We start from the raw sequence: 15,840 nt of genomic DNA, 5'->3' as shown, positions 1-15,840 counted from the left end.
TAATAAGCACTTAACTTGTACTTGAAGAGGTTGTTTATTTTTGTTTTGTTCTGTTTTGAATATATACAATCTAATAGCCCACTTGGGTGGTTTTGGAGTCGGCTCTAGTTTCTCTAGCTAGAAATCTGGCTTTGCGGCACCTACTGAGATCTTGACCAGGAACACACGGAGATGCTGTGGAAGGTAGGATGGAGGATAAGATATTGCCGAGAGTGTCATGTTTCTTCCACCTGGAATGGTAATCGCTGGGTTCTGCATTTAGAAATGCATCTATACAGATATCTTCAGCCATACATACTTTAACGGTATGAATCTTAGCCATATCAGCTCTCTCCTTACAGTTGACATTGGCATAACAAAGGCAATAAAATTTGTTGGAAAATTCCTGCAGGTCTTCAAGTGTGGGTTTCCCATGTACTGTGTAGTTTCCACTTTTCTCAAGTTGAATAGAAAAACTGACTGGGTTCAGGTGAAGATAGTCGCTTGAATTCCAATTTTTCCTTGCACACACTCCTCGCTCCTGGCAAAGCACTTGGTTACACATTTTGGCTGCTAGGGTGACATTGATTAAGTAAGGATTCAACGTATTCTTCATGTAACTGTCAAGCTCTGTGCAAGATTGCTGTAAAATTATAAGAAGGTTAGAATATCAAGGGACAAGTTAGCTCAGACGTGGATTAATTCACTGTGTAAGCGGTTTCTAAGGAAACATGATAAAACAAGACCCAGCAAGAGGTAGGAAATAGTTTATCTCTTTTACCCTCTCGAGCGAGCTTATGCCAACTGTTTTTGTACGTTTGTAGGGAAGTTTCACGTGCCATTTCATGTCGCTGAATAACGGACCGGTCGAACCTTAACTTTAACCTAGCCTTGGACTTCTTCAATAATTCAGAAACTAATGGGGCAGGATGGCAGAGCAAGTGGTCAGAAAATGGTCTCTGAGGCCCCTCTTCCCTGACTGGTCACAGTTCTATTAATGACTAGCTGTATGACCTCGGGACTCTCTCAAGCTTTCTAAGTCTTAGTTGCCTATCAATTAACAAGTCAATTAACCTGGCTATGCTTCAGCTTCATCATTTGTAAAATAAGGATAATTATAGCAGGTACCTCATATGGTTGTTGTGAAGATGGAAACATACAATGTATATAAAAGTGCTTAGCATGAGGCCCAGTGTATGTCATTGGTTAGCCCTGAATAAATTATAAATAAATATAATAAGATTCATATTTGTGGGACAACTTTAAACAGAATGAGAAAGAGAGGTTTCTCAACTGCTAACTCAAAACAACTAAACAGGTTCAACTGAGTATACTTTATATTAAATGTTACGGGTGAATTATGACAGCTCTTTTACAAATATACGTATTTGTCAGAGCACGCATGATGAGTAATGAACATGATTCATCTCGAGACTGGTGCGTTCTAAAACTGGGACACTGTCTTTTTAAAAACACAGAAGATAGTCACTTTCTTTCATGATCCGCAGTTTCATCGAGTGAGCTGGCTATGCCAGTCCCCAGCAGACCAAAGGAAGTGGTGGTGGTAGGTCAGAAGGCGAGTCGAAGAATCTTGGCAGCTTCCATTTGAATCTATTTCTTGTTATCTTCCTTGAGATGATGCCATAGATGGTAGGAAGAATAGGGTCTTCCAAAAATGTCTATACCCTATTGCCCTGGATACTGTGATTATTACCATACATGACAAAAGGAACATTACAGATGTGACTCACAGATAAGCGTATGAACCTTGAGGGGCACCTGGGTGGCTCAGTAGGTTAGGTGTCCGGCTTTGGCTTAGGTCATGATCTCACGGTTTGTGAGTTCAAGCCCCTTGTGAGCTCTCTGTTGTCAGCACAGAGGCCACTTTGGATCCTCTGTCTCCCTCTTTCTTTGCTCCTTCCCTGCTCATGTGGTCACTCTCTCTCTCCTTCTCTCTCTCTCAAAAATAAATAAACATTAAGAAAAAAAAGAGGGACGCATGGGTGGCTCAGTCGATTGGGCGGCCGACTTCGGCTCAGGTCATGATCTCGCGGTCCGTGAGTTCGGGTCCCGCGTCAGGCTCTGTGCTGACAGCTCAGAGCCTGGAGCCTGTTTCAGATTCTGTGTCTCCCTCTCTCTGACCCTCCCCTGTTCATGCTCTGTCTCAAAAATAAATAAACGTTAAAAAAAAAGTTAAAAAAAAAAAAAAAAGAAAAGAAAAAAAAGAGTATGGACCTCAAGATGGAGAGATTATCCCGAGTTATCTGGATGGGCTCAATCTAATCAATGAGTCCTTAAAAATGTAGAAAATTTTCCAGTGGGGATTAAAAAAATGAGATGGAAGAAAGAGAACAAATTCCAAGGTAAAGGAGACTCAACCCAGCATTGCTGGCTTTGCAGATAGAGGACAGGGTCAAGAGCTAAAGAATGTAGTGGCCTCTAGAAACTGGAAATGACCCTTAGCCATAGCCAGCCAGAAATAGACATCTCCTTGCTGCAACCATGAGGAAATGAATTCTACCAACAGCCCCAATGAGCAAGTGAGGCTCCTCCCCTAGAAAGGAATGCAACCCTACGAACATTTGGATTTTAGCCCCTTCAGATCCATGCTGGACTTTTGACCTATAGAACTGTAGCATAATAATTCTCTCTTGTTTAAACCAAGCGTGTTGTCACTATTATGGCAGCAATAGAAAACCTCTTCTTAATCCTAGTTTTGCATGGTGTTTAGAATAAAATTCAACTTCTTCCAACTTATATACAGCCTGATGTGAGGTAACCCCTCCTTCCTCTCGAGCGCCCCTCCCTTACCCACTCTGCCTTAGGCATACTAGTTGTTTCATAAGCATGGCACATTCGTTTCAAACTGCACTTACTTGTCCCCCCTGCTTGGAGTGCTCTTTCCTCTAATGTTTAGCATGGTCACTTAATCTTGTCGATCAGACTGCAGCTTTAATTGAAACTCAGGCACCTTTCCTATCTACTTACATCTATTTTAATTCTCTGCATAGTACTTATCACATCAAATATTTTTCTTGTTTGTGTATGGTTTCTATCCCTCCAACTTTAATATAAGCTCCATGATTGCAGACACTTTGTCAAAATTCTTCAACACTGTATCCCCAGGGCCAAGATACAGGAGAATTTACAGAGTTCAGAAAACGGTCTGGGTGACCACAGAGACCAGAGCTGGGCAAAAAGAGGAGTGAAGGATGAGAACGGTTTGAGAATCATTCGCGCACACAAGATGTAGTCTTTGGAAGGATCTAAAACTGGCTTTCTAAAAGATAGGACCTGGTTTTTAGAGTTTGTCAATATCCATGGTGCAAACACATATACCATGGCCAATTTTAAGCTATCAACCTGAAATCACTGAGTGAAGAATTGGGAATCAAGCATACAGAATGGAAGTATGGTGAGGAGAAGCACACTGGTACATACCTTTTCTGCTTATACAGATGCAACAGATGTACATAACCTCAACAGGATGGATGATAATAAAGTGAAGTACGTAACTGATACATTTTGAGTATTTGTTACTTTTGTTTTTAATGTAATTAATTTCATTCTAAGTCTTTATAATTTAATTTTTAATAATGATTGTGTTGGGGCGCCTGGGTGGCTCAGTCGGTTAAGCAGCCGACTTCAGCTCAGGTCACGATCTCGCGGTCCGTGAGTTCGAGCCCCACGTCAGGCTCTGGGCTGATGGCTCGGAGCCTGAAGCCTGCTTCCCATTCTGTGTCTCCCTCTATCTCTGCCCCTCCCCCATTCATGCTCTGTCTCTCTCTGTCTCAAAAATAAATAAATGTTAAAAAAAAAATTAAAAAAAAATAATGATTGTGTTTAACAATCAGTTCACAAAATTTCCGAATATTTAACAATCAGGTCTCATGAGCTGGGACCAGTAGGAGCTGCCTGGCACACCACTGGATCTAACAAAATGGAATAGAAGGAAATAGTTTGCTTACATCGAATAACAATCGTTTTAAGTCATTTTTGGTCATTAAACCTGCAATTACCAGTTTCTCCAGTTGCCAGTGAATCAGAGGAAATAAGACAAGTAATCCATGATTCTATTGATTACAAATGGCATAGCAAAAAAGCGGAAGTAATGATAGAACTAGCATTCAGAATCATTCAAAATAATCATAAATTGGGGAAAGTAGCAGAAATACATAAAACAAAGTCCACAGGGGATAATTTCAAGGCAGTGTCATTAGGTAAAAATAACCATATTTAAGTTGAAGAACTGTCCCTGTATGACTAAAACTGAAGATGATCTGACAGTCATGTAGAACAATGTAAATCTAATATTAAAGTGCAATAAAAAAAAAACAGGGGTGACAATTAAATAGTATGTCACACCATACTAATAATTGGGGAATGCCTGATTCATTCCTCATCAGATTAAGGGTGGAGTTCTCAGTTCTTAAAAAAAAAAAAAAATGGAAGTAGTATGGAGAATTTATAAGTGATTCCATCATAGAATTAATAAGATCCTTGAGAAAAGAGTTTAAAGGTTTCAGAAACAGTGACTGAAAATTACAATATATTCGGGAAAACTATAATTTTTAAATAATTTTCTGACATGAACTATTTGCAAAAGGGACATATACCTTTCTCCAAACTTATATTTTATGTTATTTCTCTTTATGGGTGATCAAGTCAGAGATAACAGAGTTCTACCAATATAACAATATAACAAAGTAACAATATAACGAGTCTATCTGAAGGACAAAAGATCAAAAGGTCTCTTCTGGTCTTAGAGTGCCGTATAAAGTCTCTTCTCTGTAGATCCTAGGAGAAGACCCTGGGCCGTGAACTTCATGGGATGTTCTCCCTGGCACCTACATGGCTAGTATTTCCACATCTGTTAGAGAAGAAAAAGTTCAGCTCCAATTCAGCAGTATCCAGACGACAGCTTTACTCTTGTTTTGACTCAAGAGGATTGAAGAGGTGGGGGAGAAAGACCTGCTACAGAGAATTAAACGAAGTTGAAAATAAAGGAAGCGGGAAAAGGATTAGGTGATGACAGTTAAAGGCTTTTTGAACTAAAGAAATGCATTAGGAGAAAATGAATACAATTCATCTATAGTGAACAAAAATAGACATGTTTTTCCTAATGGAACAAGTTTTACTCAGATTTTTACCTAAAATAGACGATACTAAATATAACCTGTGGAAAATAAGACTTCCTTTTCCTCTCCCTTAGAGGAGTTTTGAACAATTTGGTAATATTTCTAAAAAGTAATTCCCAATTGCCTATGCACCCTCTTGCCACTCCCGGCTCTTTCCTCCCTGTCCAACCCCCACCAAACCATTCTTACTAAAGTCTTTCCCATCTCAGAGGCAACTCCTTCAAGCCAAAAGCCTGGGAGTCATCTTAACCACTTCTCTTATCTATCCTTGTCACCTGATCCCTCAGTCAATCCTCTCTGTTCTACTGTTAGGTTATATTTAAAACACATGCCAGCACCTGTGGTGCACGCCATCAACAACCTGCTCTCCCTTCTCCCTCTCCTGTCCGGCTACCATCAGTCTTCAACTCAGCTAAGAAATGTTTGCCAGAGATTGCAACTCTTCTGCTCAAACCTCCTAGTGGCCTTCCATCTCAGAGTAAAAGCCACATGGTGGCCTAGGAAGCCCTATATCCAACGCTCTGCCTCTCACTTGACCACACCTCTTACCTCTGTCTTCCTTGCTCACTGCACTCCAGTCACACTGACCTCCTGGGTCTTCCTTGGCAAGCACATTCCAGCCTGAAGGTTATTGCACTTACCACCCCCAGGCATCCAGAGACTTGGTCCCTGATTTCCATCAGATCTCTGCTCCAACAGCACCTCATCAGACTGCCCCATAACACCATTTTATCTCTCTGTATCCTGCCTACACTGCTTCATTGCTCTTTATGTTTATCACTGCCTGATGTATCCTCTCTATGTTGTATATCCACTTGTGAGGATGCAGCTCCATGGTGAAGGGAGTTTGCTTCGTTCTCTACTATATTTTTAGCACCTAAACAATTATCTGGCATTAATCATAAGAGATGTTCAATAACCCAAGGGTCAGCAAAAGTATTCTGTAAAGGGACAGACAGTAAATATTTTGGCGTTTTGAATGATACAGTCTCTGCCATAGCTCTTCAATTATTTATTGGCACTGCAAAAGCAGCCATAACACCTAAACTAAGGAGCATGACTACGTTCTAATAAAACTTTACTGACAACGCACTAAAATTTAAATCTTGCATAATTTTCATCTCTTATAAATACTGTTCCTTTGGGGCTTTTTTCCCCCATCCATTTAAAAAGGTAAAAATCAGGGGTGTCTGGGTGGCTCAGTTAAGTGTCCAACTTCAGCTTAGATCATGATCTCACTGTTTGTGGATCCTGAGCTGTCAGCACAGAGCCTGGAGCCTGTTTCAAATTCTGTGTCTCCATCTCTCTCTGCTCCTCCCCATTCATGCTCTGTCTCTCTCTCTCTCTCTCTCTCTCTCAAAAATAAACATTTAAAAAATTAATAATGATGGGGGGAGCACTCAGGTGGCTCAGTCGGTTGAGCATCCAACTTCAGCCCAGGTCATGATCTCATGGTTTGTGAGCTCAAGCCCTATGTCGAGCTCTGTGCAGACAGCTCAGAGTCTGGAGCCTGCTTCAGATTCTGTGTCTCCCTCTCTCTCTGCCCCTCTCCTGCTTGCACTCTGTCTCTATCAGAAAATAAACATTAAAAAAAATTTTTTTAATTAATAATGGGGATAGATGGTGGAGCAGCATGGAGACCCTGAGACTGTCTTGTCCCTGAAATGCAGCCAGATCAGCACCAAACCATTTTGAACACCTAGGAAATTGATCTGAGGATTAATGCAAAAAATTGCATAACTTGAGCCACAGAACTTGACAAAAAGAGAAAAATATTTTTTTACTTTATTTTTTATTTTAAAATTTTTTATTCCATTTCATTCTCTTTATTTCATTTTATTTTATTATATAATTTTTTTAATTTTTAAATTTTTTCTTACCTTTTCTTCCTTTTCTTTCCCTTTTTTCTCTAATCTATCAAGATTTTTTCAATAAGCAGACCAAAACTCACCCAGAATCTAGTTTCCTTTATTTGATTTTTTTTGTTTTGTTTTTAATTATTTAATTTTAATTTTATTTTATTTTTTCCTTCATCCAAAATGACAAAATGAAGGAATTTACCCCACAAGAAAGACAAGGAATAAATGAGAGCCAGGGACTTAATCAACACAGATATAAGCAAGATATCTGAACTAGAATTTAGAACCATGATAATAAGAATACTAGCTAGGGTTGAAAAAAAGCATAGACTCCCCTTCTGTGGAGATAAATAAAATCTAGTCGGGACAAAATTAAAAATGCTATAACCGAGATGCAATCTCAAATGGATGCCACAACAACAAAGATGGACTAAGCAGAGCAGTGAATCATAGATTTACAAGATAGAATTATGGAGAATAAAGAAGTAGGAAAAAAGAGGGAAACAAGGGCAAAAGATCATGATACAAAACTCAGAGAACTCAGTGACTTATTAAAAAGGAATAACATCTGAATCATAGGAATCGCAAAAGATAAAGAGAGAGAAAAAAGGGCAGAAGGTTTATGTGAACAAATTATAGTAGAAAACTTTCCTAATCTGGGGAAGAACACAGACATCAAAATCCAAGAAGCACAGAGAACTCCCATTAGATTCAACAAAAACTGACCATCACCAAGGCATATCACAGTCAAATTCACAAAATACACAGACAAGGAAAGAATTATGAACAGTGGGGGGGGGGGGGGGGGGACACCTTAACCTATAAGGGAAGACAGATCAGGTGTGCATCAGACCTATCCACAGAAACTTGCAATCCAGAAAGGAATGTCAAGATATATTCAACATGCTGAATTGGAAAAGTATGCAGCCAAGAATATTATCTTTTATCCAGGAAGGCTGTCACTCAAAACAGAAGGAGAGATAAAGAGTTTCCCAGACAAACAAAAACTAAAGGGGTTCATGATCACTCAACCAGCCCTGCAAGAAATTTTAAGGGGGATGCTTTGCGTGGAGAAAAGACAAAACAAAACAAAAAAGACCAAAATCAACAAAGACTAGAAAGGACCAGACAACATCACCAGAAACACCAACTCAACAGGCAACACAATGGCTTTCAGTACTCACTCTGTCAATGGACTAAATGGTCCAATCAAAAGACACAGAGTATTAGAATGGATAAGAAAACAAGACCCATCTATACGCTGCTTATAAGAGACTCATTTTAGACCTAAAGACACCTGCAGATTGAAACTAAGAGGATGGAGAACCATCTATTATGCTAATGGTCATCAAAAGAAAGCTGGAGTAGCCATACTTCTATGAGACCAACTAGGTTTTAAAATAAAGACTGACAAGAGATGAAGAAGGGCATTTTATCATAATTAAGGGGTCTATTCACCAAAAAGATCTAATAATTGTAAATATTTATGCCCCCAATGGAAAGCACCCAAATATGTAAATCAATTAATCATAAACATAAAGAAACTCATTGATAATAATACCATAATAGTAGAGGCCTTCAACATCCCACTTACAGCAACAGACAGATCATCTAAGCATAAAATCAACAATGAAACTCTGAATGACTCTGAATGACACACTGGACTGGATGGACTTAACAGATATATTCAGGACATTCCATAATAAAGAACAAAATACTCATTCATCTCTAGTGCACATGGAACATTCTCCAGAATAGACACATAGTGGGTCACAAATCAGCCCTTAACAAGTACAAAAAGATTGAGATCATACCTTGCATATTTTCAGAACACAATGCTTTGAAACTCGAAAGCAACCACAGGAAAAAATTTGGAAAGACCATGAATACTTGGAGATTAAAGAACATCCTACTAAAGAATGAATGGGTTAACCAAGAAATTAAAGAGGAAATTTAAAAGTACATGGAAGCCAATGAAAATGAAAACATGACAGCCCAAAACCTCTGGGATGTAGCAAAGGCAGTCATAATAGGGAAGTATATAGCAATCCAGGCCTTCCTAAAATAGGAAGAAAGGTCTCAAATATACAAACTAACCTTACACCTAAAAGAGCTGGAAAAATAACAGCAAATAAATCCCAAAACCAGCAGAAGAAGGGAAATAATAAAGATTAGAGCAGAAATCAATGATATCGAAAAACAAAATTAAACAAAACAATAGAATAGATCAATGAAACCAGGAGCTGGTTCTTTGAAAGAATTAACAAAATTGATAAACCACTAGCCAGTATGATCAAAAAGAAAAAGGAAAGGACCCAAATAAATAAAATCACACAGGAAAGAGGAGAGATCACAACCAACACTGCAGAAATACAAACAATAACAAAAGAATATTATGTGCAATTATATGTAGGCAAATACATAGGCAGATAAATTAGGCAATCTGGGAGAAACAGACAATTTCCTAGAAACATAAACTACCAAAACTGAAACAGGAATAAATAGAAAATTTGAGCTGACCATAGCCAGTGAAGAAATTGAATCAGTAATCAAAAATCTCCCAACAGGGGCACCTGGGTGGCTCAGTAGGTTGAGCGTCTGACTTCAGCTCAGGTGATGATCTCGCAGTTTGTGAGATCAAGCCCCGTGTCAGGCTCTGTGCTGACAGCTCAGAGCCTGGAGCCTGCTTCGGATTCTGTGTCTCCTTCTCTCTCTGCCCCTCCCCCACTTGTGCTTTGTCTCTATCAAAAATAAATAAATGTATAAAAAAAATTTTTTTTAATCTCCCAACAAACAAGAGTCCAGAGCTGGATGGCTTTCCAGGGGAATTGTACCAAACATTTAAAGAAGAGTTAACACCTATTCTTTTGAAGATTTTCCAAAAAATAGAAATGGAAGAAAAACTTCCAGACCCATTCTATGAGACCAGCATTATCTTGATTCCAAAACCAGACAAAGATCCCATTAAAAAGGGGAACTACAAACCAATTTCCAGGATGAACATGGATTCGACAATTCTCAACAATATACTAGCAAACCAGATCCAACAATACATTAAAAGAATTACTCACCACAATCAAATGGGATTTATTCCTAGGATGCAGGGCTGGTTCAATATCCACAAATCAATCAATGCAATACATCACATTAATTAAAGAAAGGATAAGAACCTCATGATCCTCTCAATAGATGCTGAAAAAGCACTTGACATAATACAGCAACCTTTCTTGATAAAAAGCCTCAAGAAAGTATGGCTAGAAGGATCATACCTCAAGATCATAAAGGCCATATATGAAAGACCCATCGCTAATATCATCCTCAATGGGGAAAAACCGAGAGCTTTCCTCCTAAGGTCAGAAACATGACAAGGATGTCCACTCTCACCACTGTTATTCAACACAATGTTGGAAGTCCTAGCTTCAGCAATCAGATAACACAAAGAAATAAAAGTCATCCAAATCGGCCAGGAGGAAGTCCAACTTTCACTCTTTGCAAATGACATGATATTGCATGTGGAAAACCCAAAAGACTCCACCAAAAAACTGCTAGAACTGATACATGAATTCAGCAAAGTTGCAGGATATAAAATCAATGTACAGAAATAGGTTGCATTTCTATGCGCCAATAATGAAGCAACAGAAAGAGAAATCAAGGAATCAATACCATTTACAATTGCCCCAAAAAACAAAAAATACTTAGGAACAAACCTAACCAAAGGGGTGAAAAATCTATACACTGAAAACTGTAGAAAGCTTATGAAAGAAATCAAAGAAGACACCAAAAATGGAAAACGTTCCATGCTCATGGATTGGAAGAACAAATATTGTTAAAATGCTGATACTACCCAAAACAATCTACATATTCAATGCCATCCCTATCAAAATAACACCAGCATTCTTCACAGAGCTAGAACAAACAATCCTAAAATTTGTATGGAACCAGAAAAGACCCTGAATTAGCCAAAGCAATCCTGAAAAAGGAAACTAAGCTGGAGGTATCACAATTCTGGACTTAAAGATGTATTACAAAGCTGTAATCATCCAGACAGTATGGTATGGCACAAGAACAGACACAAATATCAATGGAACAGAATAGAGAACCCATAAATGGACCAACAACTGTATAGCCAACTAATCTTTTACAAAACAAGAAAGAATACCCAATGGAAAAAAGGGTCTCTTTAGCAAATAGTGTTGGGAAAACAGGACAGCGACATGCAGAAGAATGAACCTGGACCACTTCTTACACCATACACAAAAATAAACTCAAAATGTATGAAAGACCTAAATGTAATACAGGAAGCCATCAAAATCCTAGAGGAGAAAACAGGCAACAACCTCTTTGACCTTGGTCGCAGCAACTTCTTTCTGGACATGTCTCCAGAGGCAAGGGAAACAAAAGCAAAAAATGAACTATTGGGACCTCATCAAGAGAAAAAGCTTCTGCACAGCGAAGGAAACAATCAGCAAAACTAAAAGGCAACTGACAGAATGGGAGAAGATATTTGCAAATGACATACCAGACAAAGGGTTAGTATCCAAAATCTATAAGGAACTTACAAACTCAACATCCAAAAACCAGATAATCCAATGAATAAATGGGCAAAAGACATGAATAGACAATTTTCCAAAGAAGACATCCAGATGGCTAACAGACACATGAAAAAATGCTCAACATCACCCATCATCAGGGAAATACAAATCAAAACCACAATGAGATACCACCTTACACCTGTCAGAATGGCTAAAATGAACAACTCAGGCAACAACGGATGTTGGGGAGAATGCAGAGAGAGAGGAACTATTTTGCAATGCTGGTGGGAATACAAACTGGTGCAAAACTCTGGAAAACAGTATGGAGGTTCCTCAAAATATTAAAAATAGAACTATTCTCTTACCTAGCAATTTCACTATTAGCTATTTATCCAAAGGATACAGGAGTGCTCTTTCAAAGGGGTACATGCACCCCAATGTTTATAGCACCACTATCAACAATGCCCAAAGTATGGAAAGAGCCCAAATGTCCATCAACTAATGAATGGGTAAAGAGGAGTGGTGTATATATATACAATGGAATATTATTGGGCAATCAAAAAGAATGAAATCTTGCCATTTGCAACAATGTGGATGGAGTGAGAGTGTATTATGCTAAGCGAAATAAGTTAGAGAAAGACAAGTATCATATTTCAGTCATATGTGGAATTTAAGATACAAAACAGATTAACATAAGGGAAGGGAAGCAAAAATAATATAAAAACAGAGAAACAAACCATAAGAGACTCTTCAATACAAAGAACAAACTGAGGGTTGCTGGAGGGGGTGTTGAGTTGGGGGGTGGGCTAAATGGGCAATAGGCATTAAGGAGGACACTTGTTGAGATGAGTACGAGGTGTTACATGAATCACTAAATTCTATTCCTAAAATCATTATTATACTATATGTTAACTAACTTGGATTTAAATTTTAAAAAATAAATGATAAGAAAAGGAAAATATAGTTGAGTGTAAAGAAAAACATTTAAGTCACCTCAGGGCGCCTGGGTGGCTCAGTCAGTTGAGCTACCGACTTCAGCTCAGGTCATGATCTCACGGTTTGTGAGTTTGAGCCCTGCGTCGGGCTCTGTGCTGACAGCTCGGAGCCTGGAGCCTGCTTCTGATTCTGTGTCTTCCTCTCTCTCTGCCCCTCCCCCGCTCATGCTCTGTCTCTCTCTGTCTCAGAAATAAACATTAAAAAAAAAAAAAAAAATATATATATATATATATATATATTTAAGTCACCTATACTTTTAAACATTTTGCTTCCTGTATCTTCACACTTTTCTTTTTGCGGGGCATAGAAACATTTTCTTTCTATTAAATTTTGCATAGTCTTCAGAAAAAAAAAATAATAAAAATAAAAAGGTAAAAATCATTCTTGGCCCTTGAGCTGTACAAAAGCAAGTACTAGGTCAGAGTTGGTCCATGGTCATCATCTGCTGACCCCTGTAATAAACTGCCATTGAATGACTAAATGAGGAAGTAAAGTAAGTGCCTAATAAACTGGAATGAATGAATGAATGAACTGACTATTCTTTCATTGACTAGTTCATAGGTTTTTTTGAGGAGAGAGATGTCACAGTACAATGCAGAAAAACACACTATGTCAGAAAACTGAGACTGTAGTCCTGTTTTGGCTACTTACTAGGCAGATAGCCTAGAGAACTTGAATAAATTTCACTGAATTTCTGTTTCCTCACTGGAAAACAGGTACAATACTTTCTGCCATATAACATAACCACACAAATGAAGGATAGTTTGATGCAACCAGTATTAATTGAGCACCCATTACTATGTGCCAAGCATAGTACTGATTTCATGATTCAGTACCACCACGATTCTCAAGAACATTAGAAGTAGAAATGTTTTCATCTATTTCCTACCAATTAAACTTACCACATTTTGGCTGAAATTGAGACTTCCCCATATTATCATTCCAGAGACACCCAGAGAAACAGTTTCACCGATTGTATTCACGAGGTCACCCTGGCAAAGTGACAGAAAGAGTTAACAGATAGAAATAAAATAGAAATGTTATGCATAGGACAGAAACATCAAAGCTAAGAATTCTGACTCAATAACAATAATTTAAATATTTTCCCACTATTTATTTCTATCTTTCATGCCACCACTGCCCTACTATAACAAAAATAGATTTTTCTGTTATTATTTTAATTGCTTCTATTGACAAAAGGGCAGACCCATGAAATAAAAAGAAAGGGAACTGAATTACTACATTGTCTGTGCTATCTAGTTTTTTCATTGTTGCTAAGATATCGTATGATTACACTAAAATGAAATATATTCTTATTTTGCATTCACATAATAATGCAGAACTACCACCTGTGTGCATATTCCTAAAGGATATTTAAAGCCAAATTTCACTCCCTTCAAAAATAATGTTGAATTCCCTAAACGCCATTTGTGAACACTGATTCATAGCCCTTACACCTTGATTTACTCACCTCAGAAAGATATTTTAAATCCAAGTCAGTAAAAACTGGACGGGTATAAACAAAAACTGGAAGTGGCTGTTTAGCACTGGATACTTTAGAAACCCGAATGGCTTCCTGAACACGATTACGGACAAAGAGAGAGGCATTTGGAGAAGATTTTAATTTGCTATTCAAATAAATGGATGGGAAAAGGGCCGTGCTTTCATTCCACAACCAGTTGAGTTCATCATTTCTTTTATATTCTACATCAGGGCAACTTCCATTGTAACTGGGGTTTTTAATATTATGATTGTAACAATCAGGAAAAAGATAGTAACCCCATAAATAATTTGGCCGAAGGGATTTTCCCAATTTTAAAGTCTTTAGCATGAAACACTTTCCTGCATTTTCAAAATCTACTTTGGCTCTCTTGGCTGCTTCTGTGTCATTAGGTTGTACATGTTGATGCTGAACCAATTCAATAGACAGACGCTTGTAAATATCTTTAGGTTTCCAGTTTCTTGCCCAGATAGGCCTCCAGTTTTCCCAGTCAATGACAGCCAAGCCCACACCTTCTGTTTCTATGTAATGGGAAATGTCATTCTTGGCTTTGTGCAAGTGCTTTTGTAGGGATCCCAACTGAGGGATTCCTCCGTGTATACTTTGGCCAGTCTTTTCACTTATGTGAGGATAGTAACCAAGTCTATCAGCATAAAATAATGTAATGGCTTGTCCAGTGGCACTTTTTAGGGGGCTTCCTGTTATAGAGAAAAGGCTCAGATCTAGCTGCACATTAAACTGTGTAGCACAACGTTCAGTTGGGACATTCCAGCCCCAGAGGAAAGAAATATTTGGGATTAAAGGGGGTGCTGTGAAATCCTGAGTCAAGCAACACGGAATCAGAAGGAAGGTAAACACTGCCTGTGTTGCTCCACTGGACTCCACAAAGCTCCTAAAGAAGATACGCTTGAACATGAGCATTCCCATTGCAGAGATGAATGACTATGAAAATTTCTTCCTACGCACTTTGGCTTATCCAATATTTCATGCAAGATATAAGCACAGAAAAGAGATAGTGGAATGAAGCCACATTGATGGATAAAGACGTATAATGATCATGTTACTTTTAAATATTACTCTTCTTGCTTCGTGTTTCAAGAATGTTTTGCAAGTTGTTTCATCTATAACTGAAAAAAAAAAGAAAATATAGAATATATTGTTACCTGATGTTTCTGTATCAGAGACTGTAAACTTTACCAAGCTCTTAACATTAAGTGCAGGAGTTTAATTCAATTTTTGAAGATGGAGGGCTCTTGTGTTTGAGTCAATAAAGTTACTTTCTCTTCTGTAGGATACAAATCCTGTAATAGCTAACATTCGTCTCATCTTCCCTGATCATTACTGAGCCTACAGAGAAGTGAATGTGGCTGTTTTTATTTTGCCTTCCCACTTGTGCAGAATGCTGTGTCAAGCAATGTCTTAGCAAAAGCTTGTTAAATAAAAATTAATTTCAGTTGAACTTCTCATTTGGGTTTGTTATTTCTTGAAAGACCACTTTATAGTGGCAGGTCAAAAATTGAAAACAACCTTTCATTGAATCATGAGATTTCTTTCTTTCTTTTTTTTTTTCCTGAAGGGGGGCAGGTAGAGTCACTTCGGCCAGAAGTAATAGATCAAAAGTGTGCTTGAAACTGTTGAATTAACCAAAATCTCCTACTGAGGAACAAATTTAAGTGTTATTTGGAATAGTGTTCCATCATATCTCAAAGTAAATTGAATAGAGGAGGAGTTAAGATGGTGGGGAAATAGGGGGACTGGGATTTCCTCTCAAACACAGTTGTATTGAGGTCAGATCACTTGGAACACCCAGAAAATCAATCTGTGGAGTGGCAGAA

The 15,840-nt window shown here is 38.2% G+C and overlaps 1 protein-coding gene across 1 annotated transcript; it reads right to left on the bottom strand.

Annotated features, from left to right (window-relative positions):
• Window positions 1–70: 70 nt before the first annotated feature.
• SPAM1 (sperm adhesion molecule 1) lies at window positions 71–14,932 on the bottom strand. Its single transcript, XM_030295527.1, has 3 exons — window positions 13,976–14,932; window positions 13,407–13,496; window positions 71–622 (listed from the first exon to the last, which is right to left on the bottom strand). Exons 1-3 carry the CDS (start codon window positions 14,930–14,932, stop codon window positions 71–73), a joined length of 1,599 nt encoding a protein of 532 aa, XP_030151387.1.
• Window positions 14,933–15,840: the final 908 nt, after the last annotated feature.

The sequence above is a fragment of the Lynx canadensis genome, chromosome A2 (assembly GCF_007474595.2).
Source record: "Lynx canadensis isolate LIC74 chromosome A2, mLynCan4.pri.v2, whole genome shotgun sequence".
Classification (NCBI taxonomy): Eukaryota; Metazoa; Chordata; class Mammalia; order Carnivora; family Felidae; genus Lynx; species Lynx canadensis.
This window is presented reverse-complemented; position numbering and strand designations above follow the sequence as displayed.

What these genes read in the sequence shown, in the direction of transcription:
- SPAM1 (XM_030295527.1), bottom strand. Translation starts at nt 14,932, where the DNA reads ATGGGAATGCTCATGTTCAAGCGTATCTTCTTTAGGAGCTTTGTGGAG. An exon ending in ATTTAAAATATCTTTCTGAG is followed by an intron (nt 13,497 to 13,975) that starts GTGAGTAAATCA and finishes TCACTTTGCCAG; the next exon opens with GGTGACCTCGTGAATACAAT. An exon ending in TCAATTTCAGCCAAAATGTG is followed by an intron (nt 623 to 13,406) that starts GTAAGTTTAATT and finishes ATAATTTTACAG; the next exon opens with CAATCTTGCACAGAGCTTGA.